The sequence below is a fragment of the Hypanus sabinus genome, chromosome X2 (genome assembly GCF_030144855.1).
Source record: "Hypanus sabinus isolate sHypSab1 chromosome X2, sHypSab1.hap1, whole genome shotgun sequence".
Taxonomy (NCBI): Eukaryota; Metazoa; Chordata; class Chondrichthyes; order Myliobatiformes; family Dasyatidae; genus Hypanus; species Hypanus sabinus.
In genome coordinates, this window is record NC_082739.1 from 11,967,936 (window position 1) to 11,990,645 (window position 22,710).

The following is a 22,710-nucleotide window of genomic DNA, read 5'->3' on the forward strand; positions in this document are numbered from 1 at the left end:
CTCCTTACCCAATACTCTAAAAATCCTCAGCCCATTATGTGCCCTTCCTCACATCCATACATCCATCCATCATCGCCTTTCCATATGTCAGTCTTCACCCCCTCATTTTTTATTCTCCTGCACACCATCCCTCTTACTGTGTACCCCCACTCCCTCACTCTCCTGCAGCCTCTTCTCACCTCCAGACCTCTTATCCCATGTACACCCTTTATCTCTTCCTCCACCCCAACCCTCCTGTGCATCTCCTCACCCTCCACCTCAAATCAGTACTTCATCATCCTTCCACACTCTCCACCTTGAGAGGTAGGTACTGTTTACCCAGATGAATTGGTTTCATTGATGTCTCTAATTCCTTGTCTTTTTCATTTTCTCTCTGGGCTTTCCACGTGGAAATTCCATTGGAACCCATGATTGCTTATAAAGTGGTCTGGCTTCACTCTCTTTGCAGATACCCAAGTCTTTTCTGTGTCTTAAATGCTCCACTAGTTGTTGACAGACAATAGCAGAATTATTCCTGTTTCTGAAGTGAAGTTAACTGTGGAGTTTTCTCATCATCTCACATACATCTGGTGCCAGCTCCTAAACAAATGCATTGATATTTCTCAACATAAGAGATTTTGTGGATGCTGGAAATTCAGAGTAACACTTATAAAATGCTGGAGGAATTTAGCAGGTCAGGCAGCATCCACAGAGAGGAATAAACAGTTGATGTTTTGGGCCGAGTCCCTTCATCAGGACCTGATCAGAATCAAAATCAGAATCAGGTTGATTATTACCAACTTCTGTTGTGAGATTTGTTCACTTTACAGCAGCAGTACAATGCAATACATGACCTTATAGGAAAAAACTGTGACTTGCAGCATATGTATATCAATAGTTAAATTAAATAAGTAGTGCAAAAACATAAATTTAAAAAGTAGTGAGGTAGTGTTTATGGTTTCTTTATCCATTCAAAAATTGGATTGCAGATGGGAAGAAGCTGTTCCTGAATTACTGAGTGTGTAATTACTGAGGCTTCTGTACCTCCTTCCTGATGGTAACAGTGAGAAAAGGGCATGCCCTGGGTGGTCAGGGTCCTTAATGATGGACGATCACTTTTTGAGGCACCACTCCTCAAAGGTGTCCTGGATACTAGGAAGGCTAATACCCATTACGGAACTGACCAATTTTACAACTCTCTGCAGCTTGCTTCAATCCTGTGCAGTTGCCCCCCCACCCTCCCCCAATACCAGACAGTGATGCAGCCAATCGGAGTGCTCTCCACGGTACATCTGTAGAAATGTTTAAGTGTTTCAGGTGACATTCCAAACTCCTCAAACTCCTAATGAAATGTAGTCGCTTTCTTGCCTTCTTTATATCTTTATGAAGGGTCTTGGCCCAACACATTGACTGTTTATTCTTCTCCATGGACGCTGTTTGACCTGCTGAGTTCCTCCAGCATTTTGTGTGTGTTGCCTTGATCTTTTTCCCTCTGTTTCAGAGAGCGGTCCTTCATTTCTCTATAATTCTGCGGTCAGTTATACTTTGCCCAGAGGCACTCATGCACATAGATTGTTATTAGGCACTATCTGAGAGACGGCGTGTTAATTTCATTACAATCCCTCATCTGTCTCTGGGCATACAGCTTGGGTCACTGAAATAGAGAAGTGTTAGCCTGTAATATTGTCTTGTTATCTCAGTGGGTGTATGAGCTTTAACTTGTGATCCTAGCTGTCACTCAACATTTATTGGCAATTAGAGCATTTGATTTAGGCCAAACAGCAGTGACTCCGAATTAACAGAAATTAATGCAGGTTTATGAAATATCCCAGGTTTGTCTCCAGGGTGTGAATAGGACATAGTAGGGACTGCTGTTATACTAATGGTTTGTACTCTGGCTGGAGTGAGGGTCATTTGGATGGCACTCTGGTAATAAAATCAATTTTTAAAAAAGGTGAAATTGATTCACATTCCAGCGTTGAGCAGAAGTCTCCACAATGGTTGCAGCTCCTGAACTGAAATGTTTATCTTTCTGCCACAAACAGGATTGATTTGCCACCGTCCCATAAACCTCCACCTCCTGAAAAGAAGACTGAGATGAAAGACCTGACAGCGGATGATATCCAGGTAACAATGGCATGCAACTGCTAACTACCACCGTTGAGTAAGGTAACCGTTAGCATGTGGGGCAAATGGGTAAACGCTGTGCTGACATACCCCAAAATGTAGGAGGCTATGCAGGCCACTCAGAGGAACAGGAGCTTTCTTGGGTGGGTTCATTGTGCAACCTCAGCTTTGGCACCGCACCACCAATTCACCTATAGTCCTGGGCACAGGTATCGTACATAACTCTGGAACCTCACTCTAAGAGGAAATCAGAACTTTGATAAGATGCAGCAGAGACTTTGTCGTAGATGAGGGATTTTAGTTTGCAGGACTTATCTTCCTGGAGCAAGTTAAAGAAAACTGTTGAAAATATCAGGTGAAACGGTTTCCATTAGTTTAAGGCTCATGATCAGATGAGAGGGCACAGCAGTGAAATAACTGGCAAAAATCCTCAGGTGAAATGAAGACTTTAATGAGTAAGTTGTTTTGAGCTGGAATTCATTCCTTGAAGCAGTGTTGGAAGCAGATTTAATAGTAACTTTTAAACATTCATTAGATGAATATTTCAAAAAGAGAATCTTGCAGGTCAATGAAGAAAAGGCAGGAATGAATTGGGTATCTTTGGCAGAGAGCCAGCATGGCACTATGCGTTGAATAACCTAATACAGTGTTGTATCCATATATGTGTGCACGTATCAGTCTGATTCATTTCCATCCATGAAGTGAGGAAGAAGAGGAGGAAGAGAACCCTGGGGTTTTGCCAGTGGATAGGCCCGGATTGTGGCAGCACAGGCAACAGATTTTGAAGGGAAGTGTGTGCAATGTTAACGTTCAGCTCTGTCGTTCAATTAGCATGGCTCTTCTGCATGGTAGTTCCACCCTTCGTTCCTAATCCCACCCAACAAAAGGAGAACGAAGCATGCAATAAATCAGCGATTGAAAGGGAAACGATACGTTACTATTTAATTGTCATTCAGTGGTTTGGTCAACCTAGAGGGCTCCCTTGTTCTTGCCCTTTGCCCATATAATATAAAGCACCAGCTCAGCTATGTATACAGCTTAAGTTGAAACCGGTCTTCATACAGCCATGGTTAAATGAGAAAGTCTGAGTGTCTTGATTCAATGGGCAAAACTCTTTAATTAGACTGTACCCTTGCAAGCGTAGTACTTCCTAACTTGCTGATTAAAATGAGAAATTAGACAAAAGGCGGCAGTCAAAGATCTTGCAGAGACATGGCAGCGTCCCCAATACCCAGTGTCTCCATCACCAAAAGTAGTCCTTTACGGTTTGTAGGATCTTGATGTTGATTCACTGTTGCATTTCTCAACATTGCAGTGGCCGCTAATCATCAAGGGCTGAACTTAAGTACCTGTGAGAGGCTTTGGCACATCCTGAGGTGGGGGAGGCACTTTGGATGTGCAGATTCCCCCCGCATGCACTTCACTGTCCATCATCTGGTTTCCTTCTTTCTCTGATTTCACCACATGCCCTTCCCTTTCAGTTGCAGTATTCAGATGTCATGTTTGTTTTGATTCCAGAGGGTGGATGTGACCATATTTTCCAACCTGTCCCCAGCACTATTGGGTTACAGGCTGTGTTACCCAGGGAACTAGCTCATCAAATGCTTGTAAATATTTAATAAACCACTGTTTCCTGGTTTGTAAGATATGCACACGATTTCTGGACTTCTGTCTGTAGTGTCAGTTGGCTCTTTGTGTCGCTGCAATTCACAGAGGTAGAGCACAGTATAGAACTGATTAAACAGCATTACTGGTACAACAATATATTACACTCAGTTATTTAAGGTGCACTTATTATATACTGTATAATCAATTTGCTAAGTGTAAATAATCTGTTACCAGTACAACTACTGCATCCAAAATGCATGAGTACAATTAGTAGGAAAAGAAAATTGGTCTTTGCTGAACTTTACCTCACCTCAGCCAGACTCTCTGCAGTACTGATTCTCTCTAGGCTACAGTTCCATAACCACTAACAGTAATAGTGGTGCAGTTTCATGCTAACTGACTCCCTGTAGGGGACGTGGCCATGGTGACTGTCTTGAGTGTCCAATTCCATACTTCTCTGAGGATCGTCACCTAGTGGCGAAGGGGCTTGAGAGCGTGAGAGCAGTCCCGTTTAGAGTTTAGCCATCTGGCAGTTAGCTCCTGGTCGGGTCACAAATGGTGGAAGGGGGAGGGTCAAGGGGGACGTTCCAGACAAAGAGCGACCTCAAAGACTAAGACCTCAGCGGTGGAGCTGATGGAGGATGATGACACATCACGATGGCAGTGAAGGTGGAGGAAGGCTGCAGCAGTGAAGGGTCCCCAGTCATCTTGCACTCCATGCCACGGGATCTTGACCCTGATCTGTCAAAGACTGTGTGGCGGCTGCTCATGCATCAGCCTCCCCACGTTTCCCACAGGCATTCTTCATTAAGGGAATCCACCCTAATGTCCCAGAATAAGTCCTGTGGCACCCAGATCAGCTCTGCAGCCACCTGAAGACCCTCCAGTAGACAACATATCATACTCGACATGAGTGATCGCACTACTAGAGTCTCATAACTACTAACTGAAATGGTGTACAAGCTCATCGCCATTGATTGGGACAGTGGAATTATTCCTCAGTACTGACTATCACTGAGGTCCAGATCTACGGGCATGGACTGTTGCTGGGATACATTTTAACTGGTGCTCGCTCTCTGGAGTACAGTTTGGTACGGGCCCCCAAATCCTAAGAACTTTCTACCGGGGCACAATTGAGAGCATCCTGACTAGCTGCATCACTGCCTGGTATGGGAACTGTACCTCCCTTAATCGCAGGACTCTGCAGAGAGTGGTGCGGACAGCCCAGCACATCTGCAGTTGTGAACTTCCCATGATTCAGGGCATTTACAGGGACAGGTGTGTAAAAAGGGCCTGTAAGATCATTGGGGACCCAAGTCACCCCAACCACAATCCGGGAAACGGTACCGCAGCATAAAAACCAGGACCAAAAGGGTCCGGGACAGCTTCTTCCACCAGGCCATCAGACTGATGAACTCACGCTGATTTCAGTGTACTCTATTTTACATTGGCTGCTCTATTTATTATAAATTACTATGATCGCACATTGCACATTTAGACGGAGACATAATGTAAAGATTTTTTCTCCTCATGCACATGAGGGATGTAAGAAATAAAGTCAATTCAGTTCATTTCCCCAAACACTGACTGTCACTGGCACCACTCTTACAGAGGTCCATTTCTATGAACACTGACTTTCATTGTAGTACAGTACAACGTGAGTTGGGTATGGTTCCACTGGCATTGACTCTCACTAAGACACTGTTCAAAGGCAATGATTTTCATTGACTCCAAGCAGTCAGCTGGTTTTACTGTTGTTTGTTGGGGGATAAATAATGACTCCAAACTCTGGCTCTGTACTCCAGCCCTTCTTCTGAATAGTGCCTTGGGATCTCTTGTACCTGCTGTGAGGGCTGATGGAGAGTTTGGTTTTGATCCAGAAGATGGCACTGCCAGCAATGCAAAGAGAAGAGTGGCTGAGAGGGATACGGGCCAAATGCAGGCAAATGGGGTGAGTATAGATAGGCATTTGGGATGGCATGGATGAATTGGGCCAAAGGGCCTGCCTCCAGACTGGATTACTGAATGCGGCACAGTCTCAATACGACACTGGAATGGCGGACTGGATGTTTGTGCTGAGTGGCACTTGAACTTGCACTCTAAGGGGTGTGCGCTACAGAGCCTCGGCCAATTCTACTTGCTCACTTTGATCCTGATGGCTTGTTCAAAAAGATCTGGCCCATTCTCCAAGCACTTGGAACTAGCACTTTTTAATATACCACTCAGCTGTGACCACTGGCAGTTTTTGCTGTCTTCCTCATGTTCCCTGATGGCTAAGGCAGCTCAGTGATCCAGTATCCTCTCTCCAACAACTGAGACAGCTTCTCTCAGCCACAGGGAACTGGCTTCCCACTGACTGCTTCCCTGCTGGAGCAAGATGAGTGCAAGATGATCAAGGGTTGATCAGCTGAACTGTAAAAGAAACAGATAAGGGAGATTGCTAATGAGCAATAAAATAACAAAATATATCATGGCAACGAACATTTCTTCAAATAGAAAGCACTACATTCTGTTAAATAAAGGATCAATCCCACAGAATGGAGCCAGTCGCACTGAATGCAACATTTACAGGATAAAAGAACATTGTTGTCACAGGTAGACATCTTCTTCTGGAGGCACTTCCAGCTTCCAAACAGTTTCTTATCTCCCTCCATAGATAAAACTTGAATTTTCCATCCAGATTTCCAATAAAGCACAGGTTTTGCCCATTCAGCTTTCTAAGAAGAAAAGATTACTGACACAGTTTTTTCAGGCCTTGCCTGTGATTCAGCAGGTATTAGTCTCGCCTTTTGAATTATGTAAGTACACAGGAGCAGGAACAGAATATCCAGTACATTCCCTGAGACCATAAGATATAGGAGCAAAATTAGGCCATTCAGCCCATCAAGTCTGCTCCTCCATTCCATCACAGCTGATTTATCATTCCTCTCAATCCCATTCTCCTGCCTTCTCTCTGTATCCTTTGATACCATTACTAATCAAGAATGTATTAACCTCTGCATTAAATATACCCAATGATTTAATCTCCACAGCTAGGCTATGCCCACACCTCAGGTTTGACCAGCTTGACCTTAGAAAAAAAATAATAATGATAATAATAAATAAGCAATAAATATCAAGAATGAAAATTGTAGAGTCCTTAAAAGTGAGTCCATAGGTTGTAGAATCTGTTCAGCAATGGAGCAAGTGAAGTTATCTCCTTTGGTTCAAGTGCCTGATGGCTGAGGGTTAATAACTGTTCCTGAACCTTGTGCTGTGAGTCCTGAGGCTCTTGGACCTCCTTCCCAATGGCAGTAGTGAGAAGGGAGCATGGACTGGGTAGTGAGGTGGTGAGGGTATCTAGGCTACAGTTCCATAACCACTAACAGTAATAGTGTGTGGTGATGGATACTGCTTTCCTGCGACAGTGCGCCGTGTAAATGTGATCAGTGGCACAAAAACAGACCCTTTGGCCAACTGAGACTGCAGCAATCATGAAGCATCCATTTTCCAAATGTCATTTTATTCTCCCACCACCCCCAATGCACCTCCAGTTTCTACCAATCAGTGGGTGCAATTCACAGTGGCTAATTAACTGACCATCTTGGGCATCTTTGGGACACTGGAGGAACCCGGAACACAGGTAAAGGGAAAATGGACAGATTCCACACAGACAGCACCCAAAGTCAGGTTTTAACCTTGAGCCCTGAAGGTGTAAGGTAGAAGCGCTACTGACTGCTCCGCTGTGCCACCTTTGTAAAGAATTAAGATTAAAGGTTCAAGATTAAAGATGAAAGGTTAGCTTTATTTGTCATGTGTACATCAAAACATACGGTGAAACATATGTTTGCATTAACGACCAACACAGTCCATATATGAGCCAGGGGGGCAGCCCGCAAGTGTCGCCATGCTTCCGGCACCAACATAGCATGCCCACAACTCACTAACCCTAACCCATACATCTTGAAACCTGGAGCATCCCAAAGGAAACCCGTGAGACTAGAATATTAAAGCAAGGATGTAATGCTGAGGCTTCATAAGGCACTGGGGAGGCCTCACTTGGGAGCAGATCTGGGCCCATTATCTAAAGAGATGGCACTGGAGAGGGTTCAAAGGAGGTTCACAAAAATAATTCCAGGATTGAAAGGCTTATCGTATGAAGAGTGTTTGATGGCTCTGGGCCTGTACTCATTGGATTTCAGATAAACGAGGGGGGAGCTCATTGAAACCCATCGAATGTTGAAAGGCTTTGATGGAGTGGATGTGGAGAGGATGTTGCCTATGGTGGGAGAGTCTAAGACCAGAGGATGCAGCCTCAGAATAGAGGGGTGTCCTTTTAGAATAGAGATGAGGAGGAATTTCTTTAGCCAGTAAGTGGTGATTCTGGGGAATTCTTTGCCACAGGCAGCTGTGAAGGGTATATTTAAGGCAGAGACTGATAAGTTCTTGATTAGTCGGGGCATGAAGGGATACAGGGAGAAGGTAGGAGATTGGGGCTGTGAAGGGAAAAGGATCAGCCATGATGGAATCACAGAGCAGAATCGATGGGCCATAAGGCCTAATTCTGCTCCTATATCTTATGGCCTTATGGTCATGGGGAGAAACACAAATTCCTTAAAGACTGTGGTGGGAATTGAACCACAGTTGCTGGTCACTGCCGCTGTAATAGCATTTATGCTAAGCGCTACGTTACTGTGCCAACCACTTCATTCAAGGAATTTTAGCTCATAATCCTTATTTGGATTATGTCCAGTGCAAAGGTGCTTTCCTTATCAAAAAGACTAAAAATTTTTTGCTGTTTTCCTTGTATGATCGCAGCAACACTCTATACAGTTGTAGCAAGATTTTCCTACCTTTATACCATCTTCTTCGCAGTTAAGGCCTTGGGTTAAAGTGCCAATGCATTGGTTCACACAGACTCCAGACATACCTTCTGAGTGTCTCACTGCGGCTTTTGGAAAAGCTACCTTTCCCATGCTTGTAGCGTTCTCATGTTAAACTGGATCAAATTGGAATCCTCAACCCACTGCACAGGAGATGATCACCTTCACCCTGCTCTGTGCAGGGGTTTGCTAAACACAAGTTTCTGCCTGCATTTCCTACACTGGTTAGTCTAACCCTACTACAGCACCCGTGACTCAGGCTCAAGTCCGCCTCTGTCTGTAAAGAGTTTGTACATTCTCCCCGTGACCGCATGGGTTTCCACTGGGTGCTGTGGATCCCACCCCCATTCCAAAGACGTACAGGTTAGTAGGCTAATTGGTCACATGCGTGTAATTGGGCGGCGTGGGCTCATTAGGCTGGAAGGGCCTGTTATCACGCTGTGTCTCTGAAGTAAATTTAAAACTCGGTGCACAAAACTCCTTGGAGTATCCTGGATTGTTAATGGCAATATTTGAATGCAGTCAGCTGTTGGCAGACGTGTTGAGAGTTTTTAGTTTCCTTTCACAAGCTTGAGATGGTGCTATGATACACAGGGCCCAGCCACAGAGCCGGTCAAAGTGGATGCAAAGGCTGGGAAAGGTAGAGCTAGATAGATATCACCCTACCTGAAGTGGAGAGACCCTCTCAGCTCCTTTGCACTCACCTGCACCAGCTGTCACGTTGAGCTGGACACCTGCTCTGAGTGCTTTCTGCTGTGGATCGGGTATACCCCCGGTATTCGGACGCTCCACTGGGTTCCAGACAGTCTGCTGACGTCTGGGCACTCCCCCAGTGTCTGCCAGCTCACCCTGACTCCTGTCATTCTCCGAGCACGTCCGAGATCTCAGTGCCCTTGTATTCGGGACACTGCTGCCTGCAGTTTGTGCCCAGTGACACCCATAATGTTGGGCATTCTTCCTGTACCAGGGCATCCTTTTCTTTCTCCCATTATCAGATCATTTAGGCCTGTGACTAGAGGCACTTTCCCATTACCTGGTGCTGTTTTAAGGGCCGGTCTCGCCGTACCTGGGCACAACCCTGGTGTCTGGGAGTCTGCCAGCCTCTGGGCAGTCTCTCAGAATCTGCGAGTTCTGTCAATGTGTGGGCTCTCCACTTTGTCCCGGCACATACGTGCAGCCTGCTGTCTGATCAGAACGCCAATGTCTGAGCCCGGCCCAATATCTCAATATCTGGCCACTAACCCTGTATTTTAGCACCCCCAGGACTTAAAAGAGCGTAGGAGCAGGCCCCATGACCCAAGACATCTATGCCAAACTCAATGCCAAATTAAACCAACTGCTCCTGCCTCCACATGAACCATTACTCTCCTTTACCTGATATTTACATATCTATCTAAAACCTCCTAAACACCTCCATCATATCTGCTTCCACCACCACCCTTGACAGTATGCTCCAAGCGGCCTCCACACCCCGTATAACAAATTTGCTCTGCAAAAACCCCTTTAAGTTTTCCCCCTCTTACTGACTGGTTCCCAGGGAACAAAAGAGTGACCACCGCTAATTTGACCACGTCCCTGGATATCTCCTCCAAGGACTCACGAACAAAGCTATAGTCATTCTGAGTGGAGGCCACCAGCAACTGCCCAGAACAGACACCGGAGTGGGTTCTAATGTTCAATCTTCCTCAGCAGGAGGTACCTGGTGCGCTAGAAATGATAAACATGGGGAACCTGCTCTGGAAGGTTCAGGCAAAATATTTTACTCCTTTGTCAGGAAAATTGATTAGCTACAGAAAGGGTTATAAATAGGGAAGCATGCTCCGTTTGAGCAAGTTCATTTGCAGTCTGTGTATCTCAAATGCAAAGTCTGACAAGGACAAACTGTGCTTCTTTTATGGAATAAAATGACTTGTTACTTTACTGAAAAGCGTGTAGTTGGAAATCACAGAGCTAGACTGAAGAATCTTTTAGGGTGCATGCTTCACCGCAGTGTCAATAATGCTTCTCAATGGCAGCCACTGCATTCGATCTGGCTCCTTACGAGGGTTAGGCCTCACTATTCTCATTGTGTCTCGGATCCTGACTTCGCCAGTGTGGCAGAGAGCCCCACTCACTATTACTAGTGACTCTAAATCCCTTTTCACCATCAGCAGTGACTCCGATTTCGTTCACTATCACCAGTGCATCTGGTGTAGCTCTGGAAGTGCTTCACTCTTCCTGTTGTGGCTGTGAATGATACCAGTGGCATTGCCTCCTGAGCAGTGTTCGTCAGTCTGTTCATTATTACCAGAGCTGGTAATTGATCCTCCCCACCATCCACAACGCTAAGAATCCTAGTGAGACGTGAAACTTTGTTCTCACCAGAACCACATGGAGTTGGGTATCTTCTGCTCTGTGTACCTTGATACCCTTTGTGATTGAATAGATTTAGCCAATGAAACCTCGGGAAACTCAGTATTTTCCAAAAAGACAGTCAACTGTTAATGATCAATTTCTTCTTTTAATCTAATACCTTCCTTAACTTCATTAGATACCCACTAATGGATCACTTTTACCATGGACTTTTCTCAGTGGAATGTACAGTTCTTGGAATTACGAAATGATACATTAACATCAGCAGATACATCACGTCCCCTGTCAAAATACAGACTTCCTGAGATGAATCAGCAATCATTTATTTTTAGATTCCGATTCATTAATTTATCATAGGTGCATCAAAATGTACAGTGAAATGCATTGTTTGTGTTAACAACCAACACAACCTAAGGATGTGCTGGGGTCAGCCAGTAAGGGTCGTCACACATCCTGGCACCAACATAGCATGCTCACCATGTTCAGCAGCAAAACCGGGCCCGTTCCTCTCTCCACTTTTTAAGTGATACACTTGAAGAAGTTAATGGGTTTCCTCACATTCAGGACAGTGGATTATTCATATTATTGAGAACAGGTTTTACTGGTCCCAGCAGTGCTCAGTATGACAGCATGAGGCACTCTCAGGGAAGGCCAAAGTCAAATGTACGAGCTGCATCAGTTTTCTGTAAAGAGCCTCGGGGAAGAACTGCTTACAGTGGCCAGAGAGACAGAGGGAAAGATAGAAAGATGGAAAGATAGATTGATATAGGTTAGAGAAAAACTCCAGGCAGGAAGTCTCATGATGAAACTATCACTATGACATTTAATTTCTGCTCAGTACTTAATTAAATTACTGGCCACAATTGAAGCAAATTGCTAATAAGCATCTCATTTAAAATAGAGGTGGGGAATTAGAATAGCTGCTGATTAGATTTATTGGGATGAAATCAATGATTCAATCACTTGGGGCCAAACCACAATTATCATACTTACATCAAAGGTTCCCATATTCTTCTGGAGACACAGGAGGCTGCAGATGCCTGAGTAACTCAGTAGATCAGCTGAAGGGCCTCGACCTGAAACATCAACAGTCTATTTCCCTCTATTGGATGCTGCCTGACCCCCTGAGTTCCTCCAGCATCTTCTGTGTTGCTCCCTTCCTCTTCTGTTTTATAGGTTATGCCTTGTCAAATAATATTGTGGGAATTTATAGCCCTTTGGGAGGACATTCAGGCCAAGTGGCAACACCCACATGTTGTCTCTGAACACCGAAGACATCACTGATGCATCAAAGGAACAATATCGAACAAAATTTGACACAACCATTTTAAGGAGGAGGGAACAAAAAATATATATAGATGTTGTAATGTTGGAAAGTTACCTGACATTGTAGGATTCAACATTGGGTCCAGAAGGCTGCCACATGCTCAGACAGAAACTGAGATGCGATTATTTGAGCTTACATTGGACCTCACTGTAATACAGTAGGACAGTGGTCCCCGACCACCGGGCCGCAAGGAACCGATGTGAGTCAGCCGCACCTTTCCTCATTCCCTGTCACACACACTGTTGAACTTGAACGCACTCGGGGTCATCAGTCGCCTAAACGCAGTGATACCCTCGCGCCAGGGATCACTGGTTAGCCTCGGGTAACCAGCCGGCGAGAAGTGCCGTCGCTACTGGCCTGGAACACGGACAGGTGGGCGCCGCCTCTAAACCTGTTTAGCACACCGAATGTTTGTGGGGAACCTGGTGCTAAAATATTCGCAGATGACCTAATTTGGGCTCAGGGTTTCGTAAGTAGCAGAGCAGCTACCTCGCTGCGATCTACTGAAAGTCATCCCTCAAGCCAAACTTTTGTTGGCCAATAGATCCTACCTACCTACAAGGGGGGGCGGGCGCACGCCCTGTCGCACTCATCCTCACTCTCTCCGGACTGCAACCGCCACAGCCCCGGTTTGGGGACCTCCGGCCCTTACCTCGTCCCCTCACCCCACCCATGACCAGCCGCATCTAGCCAAGGTGTTGGGCGGGCAGGAGGCTGGAGTTCGGGCCCGGAGACTGTCTAATGAGGCAATGAAGCCCTCAAAACTGCTTCAGTACCTTGAGTCCAAGCACCCTGCACTTAAAGACATACCCGTTGAGTTTTTTGAGCAGAAAAAAAGTGAGCAAGCGGGATAGAAATAAGTGCTGAGAGCCACAAAAACTAAATTGCAGAATAGACTAGACATAGGGAACCCCCTTCAAGTATCATTGTATTCCAGTCGCGATTAACACCCCCCCTTCCATCAGCCGATCGGCAAGAATATTGTCAATATTAAACCGGTCCGCGGTGCAAAAAAGGTTGGTACCCCTGCAGTAGGACACAAACTTTTAGAAGTCGGAGTGGGAGAGATGGAAAATTAAAGTGGCAGGCGGTGCGAAGCTTAGGGTGCCATTATTGGTTGAACACAGGTTCTCCAAAATGTGGTCACCCAAGCTGAATTTGGTTTCTCCAATGTAGAGGAGATCACATTGTGAACACTGAATGCAGGTGCTCCACAAAGTTCTCATCCAATGCTGTTCGGTTTCTCCATTGTAGAGGAAAGAGGAAAAAGTGGGGTAGAAAACCATCTTAAAGAGGAAGTCAGAGAGCTGGAGTAGTTTACGAAGGGAATTCTCAAGCTTAAGACCTTAGAGACCGAAGGCATGGTAAAACATTTAAAGGTAGTATGCTCAAGAGGAGTGCAGAATCCTTGGGAGTTATAATGCTGCTGGAAGCCTAGAGAGAGAATAGATGAGATTATGGATTAAAAGTTCTCATATTACTGTTGCTGTGTTGGGAGCTAGTGGTGATTAAATAGGATGGTCTGGGTAGGATACAAACATTATTAAGTTTGACCTTGGGTTTAGTGAGCTTAGAAGACAAGGGTTTGTCAGGAAAGAATTAGAATAGTTGTGGCTGGAGGTAGGTGTTTCTTCCAGATGCACAGGATGACGAGCAAAGTTGGAAATGTGAGCTCAAGTTTCTTTTGTCATTACACTGAGTATATCAAAGGTAATAACCAATCACTAATGCACATAAAGTGAGCCAGACAGTTAAACCTTCGCTGGATTACTGTGTACACTTATGCAAACCACAGAAGATAAAAAAGAAACAGAAGAGGTTTACCAAGATTTTTCAGAGATGAGGAATGCCAGTTATGAGGACCTGAAATATTCTCTTTGTAGGAGAGAAAATCAAAGAGAGACCAATTAATAGAGTCATATGGCACTGTAACAGACTCTTTGGCGTACCATATCCATGTTGACCATCAAGGTCCCATCTACTCCAGCCCCAGTAACGAGCTCATCCCATTGCTCCGTAGCCTTGTGTAACTTGACGATTCAAGCACTCATCCAAATGCTTTGAAATGTTGTAAGAGTACCCCTCTCCACTACTTTCTTAGGCAGTGCATTCCACTCTGCAGATAATCTCCGAGTGAAAGAATTTTTCCTCTAATCTCCTCTAAACCTCTTACTCTTTACAATAATTCCAGGCCCTGTGGTTTTAGACATATTTGCCAAGGGGAACAAATCTCTCACTATCCACCCTGTCTATGGCCTTCATGATTATTTATACCTCTGTCATGCCCATTCCCAGTTTCTCTGTTCCAAGGAAAACCAATTCAAACTATCCAGTCTCTCCTCTTAACTGAAACTGCTGTGTAGTTAATATTTCAGTAATATTTGAGTAATATTGTAAATATATTGTTTGGCTAAGCATTCGTTGTTTGTTTAAATAACTTATTACAGGTTATATGTAAAAGTACGTGAATAGCATATGTCATTACACCACCACATCATGTGTGTGTGCCTCGCTTAAAGTAAAAACGAAGTTAACACGCATGTCTCAAGTTCCCATGATTTTCCTTGCAGTTAGTTTTATGTTTTAGATTTACAAAACATAACCGTGGTGACAAGGAAGTTTTAAATGAACCTGAGATGACTACCGACATGTTGAAGTGCAGTAAGATACTCAAATTTTTTTAAAGTGCAGCAAAAAACAGTAGGGGGAAGCAAAAGGCTACGATACTTTCAAGTTAAAAAAAGAGCACAGGTAGACATTCAAATTTTTTGAGAAGTGTAACATTTTTGTTTCTTCACAAGGGGAAGAGAAAGACGGTTGAGTTTTAAAAAATGGCAGAAAACAGATGAATTCATGAGTTCATAAAGAATGAGTACCAGGTGACAATAATCATAATTTTTTTTTTAAAAAAAGCAGAAATGGCTGGTTACATACAGAAAGGTAGCCACATTTGATTGCACAAGAAATAATTGGATGTTGTAGACAGAGAGAATTGAGCAGTACTTTAAAGCAACACATAAAAAATGCTGGAGGAACTCAACAGGCCAGGCAGCATCTATGGAAAAGAGTACAGTCGACGTTTCAGCCGAAAAAGCTCCAACCAAACCAGTCAAAATGAGCTTTGCTGATATCATGAAAGTAATGCAGAAACACTTAGAACCAAAACCATTGTTGATTGCAGAACACTTGAGGTTCCATATGTGAATTCAAAAGTAATGAGAGTCCACTTCAGCTGACATGGCTGAATTGAAGTAATTGTTCGAGCATTGTCAGTTCAGTGATGATATTTGAGAGATCATTTAGTTTGTGGAATCCTACAAGAAAGCATTCAAAAATGCATCATAGCTGAAGCACAACTCACATTTAAAAGCAGATTTAAAGGTGAAACTTGCAGAAAATGCAACAAAGTAGGATACACACAAAGAGCTTGCCGGGCAGACAAAAGTAAATGGAATGCGCAGGGAAGAGGAAAAGGTAAAAAGCCAAATTGCAGTTCCAGAAGTTGCAGTTCCACTAATCTGCATGCTGTTGATGAAAAATCTGATAATGATGAGAGTAACACAGGACTGTGTAGCCTTGAGATTTACAATGTGAAAGCTAACAGGAGCCAAGCAATATTCAGAATTGAATGGTAAATTAATTAAAATGGAATTGGACACTGGCTTGGCTGTTTCAGACATTCCACAAAATGAGTTCGAACAGCATCAAAGATAATGAACTGAGGCCAGCAGATATCCGGCCGGCTTATACTGGAGCAAAGGTAAATCCTGTGGGAATGACATTGTAACAGTGAAATACAGCAACCAACAAGCCACATTGAGCTTGTATGTAGTAACAACTAAGTGGACTTAGCTGAGGCCTACCTACAGCTGAAGCTGGGAAACGAGTCCAAAGTGTTTCTCACCATAAACACTCACAAAGGACTTTATCACTACAACAGGCTTATTTTGAGAGTAACATCTGCACTTGCACTCTTGCAGAAAGCTTTCAACCAGGTGCTACAAGGCTACCCAGGCACTCAATGCTACCTGGATGATGTAATTGTTACTGGTAAGGATAACAAGGAACATCTCCAAAATCTCAAGACAGTGTTAAAAAGATTTCAAGACTATGGGCTCACAGCACAACATAACTAGTGTGCCATGAGCTCTTCGGGCCTGTGCTGGACTCCGGACAGCATTGGGTTCTGAGGACTGTGGAGCACCTGAATGGGTTAATTGTTGATTAATGAGAGTCACTAATTGTTTCGAGTTCCTTGTGTTTCTCTCTAGCGACTCACTCTTTGTAATGCGGTCTCCTGGTGCTCTCTGCTTAAGCTTGTTACGTTTATTTTGATAGGCTTTGGGATTTCGTGTTATTTGTATTATTTAAGCAGATGCCCAATTACTGCTATTCGCGGGGTCCTAGTTTTGAGAACATTACTTCTCACGGCGTCACTTGGTCGAGCCACTGCTGTTCTTTACAATGCACATTCTGAGTTTCTCACGCTTACATTCCAAGTGTCTCGAGTCCACGTTCTGAGCTTCTCTAGTCTACATTCTGAGTTTCTCTGGTTTTTGTTCAAAGCTTTTCAGGTTGTAAGTACTCAGGTTCCCAGCATTGGGGTCCTGTGACTTACAATTGAGTGCTTCAGGCAAGCTTATCAATAACGTTCGTTTGATTCAACAAATCAACATTCAAGTCAATAGTGTAAATTTTGTAAGAACTTGCCCTTTCTTGATGTTATTCCTTGCAACTAATAATACATCTTTGTTAATGTCAAATCAATGTTCCAAAGGACACTATCAGGAATATTGAAGTAAGCTTATATGCCAACAACTGCAGTGGGATGGACTAATTTTTTTACAGTGCATAATTCCTGTCTGTGTGTTTTCATGAGTGATGCTAATGGTAACAAATTTTCCAATGTACAGCTGTGTCCTGAAACAGTAGTTTGAGATGGTAACTCTGAAGAGCCCTGCTCCAAAAGCTGATCCCTGGCTGGAGTGTGCAAACACACAAATAAAGTAACCCTATCAAGAGTAAGCTACCTTGTATTTAACCTCTGGTTGAAAATCATGGTACAGACTGCGAAAACTGAACTTTCATGTCACAAATGAAACAGACCTACAGAGAGCTCTCAGTGATAAGAAGAACCTGTCTACGGCTGTCTCAAACTGTAAAATTGAGAGTACAGCCTTCTTTATCCTAATTGCCTCTGGAAAAATAGTGAACGGTTAAAAAACTGTGAGCAAGATCCTTCCCTAGGATCTGAGTTTCATGCTTTCAAGGATTCAAGTTTCCAGGTCTCAAGGCTTTTCCTGGGACTCAGCATCCCTGTTCAAGGTTCTCAAGGCCGTCAAGGTTCTATAGGTTTCCCATGGCCTTCCAGGTTTCCCATGACTTCAAGGCTTTCAAGGATTTTTCAAGGTTTCCAAGGTTTTGTCAATGTTCTCCCCATCTTGAGGACTCCTAAGTCAATCTCAAGGTTCCCAGGTCTCTGTCGAGGTTCCCTGTGTCTTTCTGCCTCTCAAGTTTCCTCAGGTCTCTCAGCCTCTTGAGTTCCCCAGGTCTCTTGAGTTGTCCCTGAATCTCGAGTTTTTAGGTCTCCTTGGGCCATCAGCTGCCACCGTAGGGAGTGGTGTACTGTACTGAACTCTTTGGGCCTGTACAGGGCTCTGGAGAGTGTTGGGTTCCAAGGTTTTTAGAGCACCTGAATTAGTCCATTGTTGTTTAACAAACATAGTTAATCATTTTGAGTTCCTTGTGTTTTTCTCGAGCGATTCGTTCTTTGTAATGTGGTGTCCTGGTGTCTTCTTTTTAAACTTGTTGTTTATTTTGATGGGATTCCATGTTTCTTGTATTATTTAAACAGACACCCAGTTAGTGCTAACCGCGGGGTCTTATTTTTGAGAATGTTAATTCTCGTGGTGTTGCTCAGCTGAGCCACCAATGTTCTTTTGGAATTCTTATGAATGAGCTCTCATCACCATCTCTGCATCAGAGTCTGTCTTTCCTCTGCACTTGGGGTCCTGACATTGCCAGACAAAACATGAATTCTTTAGAACAAGCATCACTTATTGTGGTCACACCACTGACGCACAAGGTTTACACAATTGTGCTGAGAAAATTCAAGCAGTGGTGGATGCCCTGAGGTCAAATCAAAGGATGTGTCAATTAAAATAACATGTTCCTGCTAGACCTGGCTACTGCACTCCACCCCTTGAACTCATTACCACAGACTGGGAAGAAATGGCAATGGACAAAGCAGTGTGAGATGGCTTTCAAAAAGAGAAAGGAAATGGTGATGTCAGACACTGTACTCACACATTAAGATCTAGTGAAGCTTGCCTGTGATGCCTTGCCTTATGATACAGGTGCAGTGATGTCACATGTTATAAGTGATGGAAGTTCACACCTCATTGTCTTTGCATCACATTCCCTTACCGCTGCAGAGAAAAATTATGCACAGATTGACAGAGAGGCCTTGAGTCGGGTTTCGGGTGTGAAACGTTTCAACTAGTACTTGTATGGGAGAGACTTTACCCTCATTACCAATCATCAATCACTAGAGTCCATTTTCAGTCTACAGAGGGGTGTTCCAATAACAGCAACAGCATGAATGTGGAGATGGGCTCTGTTTCTTGGAGGACACAATTACAAGATTGAGTTCAAGAGGACAACTAATCATGGAGATACTGATGGATTGTCCCATTTATCCTTGGGAAAGGAAATACCTGAAAAATTTACAATACAGGACACTCCTCTTGACATATTCCTGGATGGCGTCTTTTTTACTGGTGAGAATAACAAGGAACATCTCCCAATTCTCAAGACAGCGTTAAAAAGTTGAGAAGATTATGGTCTCAGTGTGAGGTGGCTTTCCAAAGGGCAAAGGAAACACTGACGTCAAACTCTGTACTCACACATTGTGATTCACAACGTCCTGTGAAACTTGCCTCTAACACCATGCCTTATGGTATAGGTGCTGTCATGTCACATGTTACGAGTGATGGAAGTGAACATCCCATGGACTTTGCATCACATTCCCTTACCGCTGCAGAGAAAAATTATGCACAGTTTGACAGAGAGGCCTTGAGTCGGGTTTCGGGTGTGAAACGTTTCAACTAGTACTTGTATGGGAGAGACTTTACCCTCATTACCAATCATCAATCACTAGAGTCCATTTTCAGTCTACAGAGGGGTGTTCCAATAACAGCAACAGCATGAATGTGGAGATGGGCTCTGTTTCTTGGAGGACACAATTACAAGATTGAGTTCAAGAGGACAACTAATCATGGAGATACTGATGGATTGTCCCATTTATCCTTGGGAAAGGAAATACCTGAAAAATTTACAATACAGGACACTCCTCTTGACATATTCCTGGATGGCGTCTTTTTTACTGGTGAGAATAACAAGGAACATCTCCCAATTCTCAAGACAGCGTTAAAAAGTTGAGAAGATTATGGTCTCAGTGTGAGGTGGCTTTCCAAAGGGCAAAGGAAACACTGACGTCAAACTCTGTACTCACACATTGTGATTCACAACGTCCTGTGAAACTTGCCTCTAACACCATGCCTTATGGTATAGGTGCTGTCATGTCACATGTTACGAGTGATGGAAGTGAACATCCCATGGACTTTGCATCACATTCCCTTACCGCTGCAGAGAAAAATTATGCACAGTTTGACAGAGAGGCCTTGAGTCGGGTTTCGGGTGTGAAACGTTTCAACTAGTACTTGTATGGGAGAGACTTTACCCTCATTACCAATCATCAATCACTAGAGTCCATTTTCAGTCTACAGAGGGGTGTTCCAATAACAGCAACAGCATGAATGTGGAGATGGGCTCTGTTTCTTGGAGGACACAATTACAAGATTGAGTTCAAGAGGACAACTAATCATGGAGATACTGATGGATTGTCCCATTTATCCTTGGGAAAGGAAATACCTGAAAAATTTACAATACAGGACACTCCTCTTGACATATTCCTGGATGGCGTCTTTTTTACTGGTGAGAATAACAAGGAACATCTCCCAATTCTCAAGACAGCGTTAAAAAGTTGAGAAGATTATGGTCTCAGTGTGAGGTGGCTTTCCAAAGGGCAAAGGAAACACTGACGTCAAACTCTGTACTCACACATTGTGATTCACAACGTCCTGTGAAACTTGCCTCTAACACCATGCCTTATGGTATAGGTGCTGTCATGTCACATGTTACGAGTGATGGAAGTGAACATCCCATGGACTTTGCATCACATTCCCTTACCGCTGCAGAGAAAAATTATGCACAGTTTGACAGAGAGGCCTTGAGTCGGGTTTCGGGTGTGAAACGTTTCAACTAGTACTTGTATGGGAGAGACTTTACCCTCATTACCAATCATCAATCACTAGAGTCCATTTTCAGTCTACAGAGGGGTGTTCCAATAACAGCAACAGCATGAATGCGGAGATGGGCTCTGTTTCTTGGAGGACACAATTACAAGATTGAGTTCAAGAGGACAACTAATCATGGAGATACTGATGGATTGTCCCATTTATCCTTGGGAAAGGAAATACCTGAAAAATTTACAATACAGGACACTCCTCTTGACATATTCCTGGATGGCGTCTTTTTTACTGGTGAGAATAACAAGGAACATCTCCCAATTCTCAAGACAGCGTTAAAAAGTTGAGAAGATTATGGTCTCAGTGTGAGGTGGCTTTCCAAAGGGCAAAGGAAACACTGACGTCAAACTCTGTACTCACACATTGTGATTCACAACGTCCTGTGAAACTTGCCTCTAACACCATGCCTTATGGTATAGGTGCTGTCATGTCACATGTTACGGGTGATGGAAGTGAACATCCCATGGACTTTGCATCACATTCCCTTACCGCTGCAGAGAAAAATTATGCACAGTTTGACAGAGAGGCCTTGAGTCGGGTTTCGGGTGTGAAACGTTTCAACTAGTACTTGTATGGGAGAGACTTTACCCTCATTACCAATCATCAATCACTAGAGTCCATTTTCAGTCTACAGAGGGGTGTTCCAATAACAGCAACAGCATGAATGCGGAGATGGGCTCTGTTTCTTGGAGGACACAATTACAAGATTGAGTTCAAGAGGACAACTAATCATGGAGATACTGATGGATTGTCCCATTTATCCTTGGGAAAGGAAATACCTGAAAAATTTACAATACAGGACACTCCTCTTGACATATTCCTGGATGGCGTCTTTTTTACTGGTGAGAATAACAAGGAACATCTCCCAATTCTCAAGACAGCGTTAAAAAGTTGAGAAGATTATGGTCTCAGTGTGAGGTGGCTTTCCAAAGGGCAAAGGAAACACTGACGTCAAACTCTGTACTCACACATTGTGATTCACAACGTCCTGTGAAACTTGCCTCTAACACCATGCCTTATGGTATAGGTGCTGTCATGTCACATGTTACGGGTGATGGAAGTGAACATCCCATGGACTTTGCATCACATTCCCTTACCGCTGCAGAGAAAAATTATGCACAGTTTGACAGAGAGGCCTTGAGTCGGGTTTGGGGTGTGAAACGTTTCAACTAGTACTCGTATGGGAGAGAGTTTACCCTCATTACCGATCATCAATCACTGGTGTCCATTTTTCATCCACAGAAGGATGGATGAGATGGGCTCTGTTTCTTGGAGGACACAATTAAAGATCAAATTCAAGAGGGCAACTAATCATGGAGATGCTGATGGATTTTCCTGTTTATCCTTGGGAAAGGAAATACCTGAAAAATTTACAATACAGGACACTCCTCTTGACGTATTCTCTCTAACGTAAATCAAAAGCAGAGATGATCCAAAGGGAAACCAGAAAAGACCCCACACTGCCTCAGGTCTATCTGGCAACCCAAAATGGATGGAATGATGTGTAGCAGATATACCAGGATCCCCCATTTTTACCAGTGCCAGGGTGAGATTGTGCTTGACAGAGGTTGCCTTATGTGGGGATTGAGAATTATTGTACCATCCAAGCGGAAGGCTAAAGTATTGGACGAGCTACACGCCGGTCATCTAGGCGTAGTCAAAATGAAATCATTGGCTTGAAACTTTGTCTTGTGGCCTGGGATAGATCAGCAGATCAAGCAGCTTGCCATGCACTGTTCGGGATGCCAACATGCTCAGAAAAAACGGTATTCAGAGCTGCCAGGGACACTTCCTGCAGTCCCAGGGTTAAATCCTTCACGGAGGAGGTCTCAGAAACTGAAACTGTTTCACAGCCACAAGTTTCTCTTGCCAAGCAGAGTCATCCCTCTATTCAGGAACGACATTATCCCACAAAAGCAAGAACTCCTCCACAGCGATTAAATCTTTAGGCCTAAATGAGACAATTTAAAATTTACTCTGCAGTGGATGTCTATAGAGTAGTTATATAATATGTATATAAGTTGAGATGCATTCTATATTGAGTTGGAGTTTATAGCTGAGTAGGGAAGGGTGTTGTATATTTAAT

At 43.8% G+C, this 22,710-nt stretch overlaps 1 protein-coding gene across 2 annotated transcripts in view; it reads left to right on the forward strand.

The window, feature by feature from the left end:
* Positions 1-22,710, forward strand: part of nectin1b (nectin cell adhesion molecule 1b) — a 780,494-nt gene that overhangs the window by 724,888 nt on the left and 32,896 nt on the right. For both annotated transcript variants that reach the window (XM_059956948.1, XM_059956950.1), the window contains exon 7: positions 2,025-2,106. In XM_059956948.1, coding sequence (XP_059812931.1) covers positions 2,025-2,106 — 82 coding nt within the window. The remainder of the gene's footprint in view (positions 1-2,024; positions 2,107-22,710) is intronic.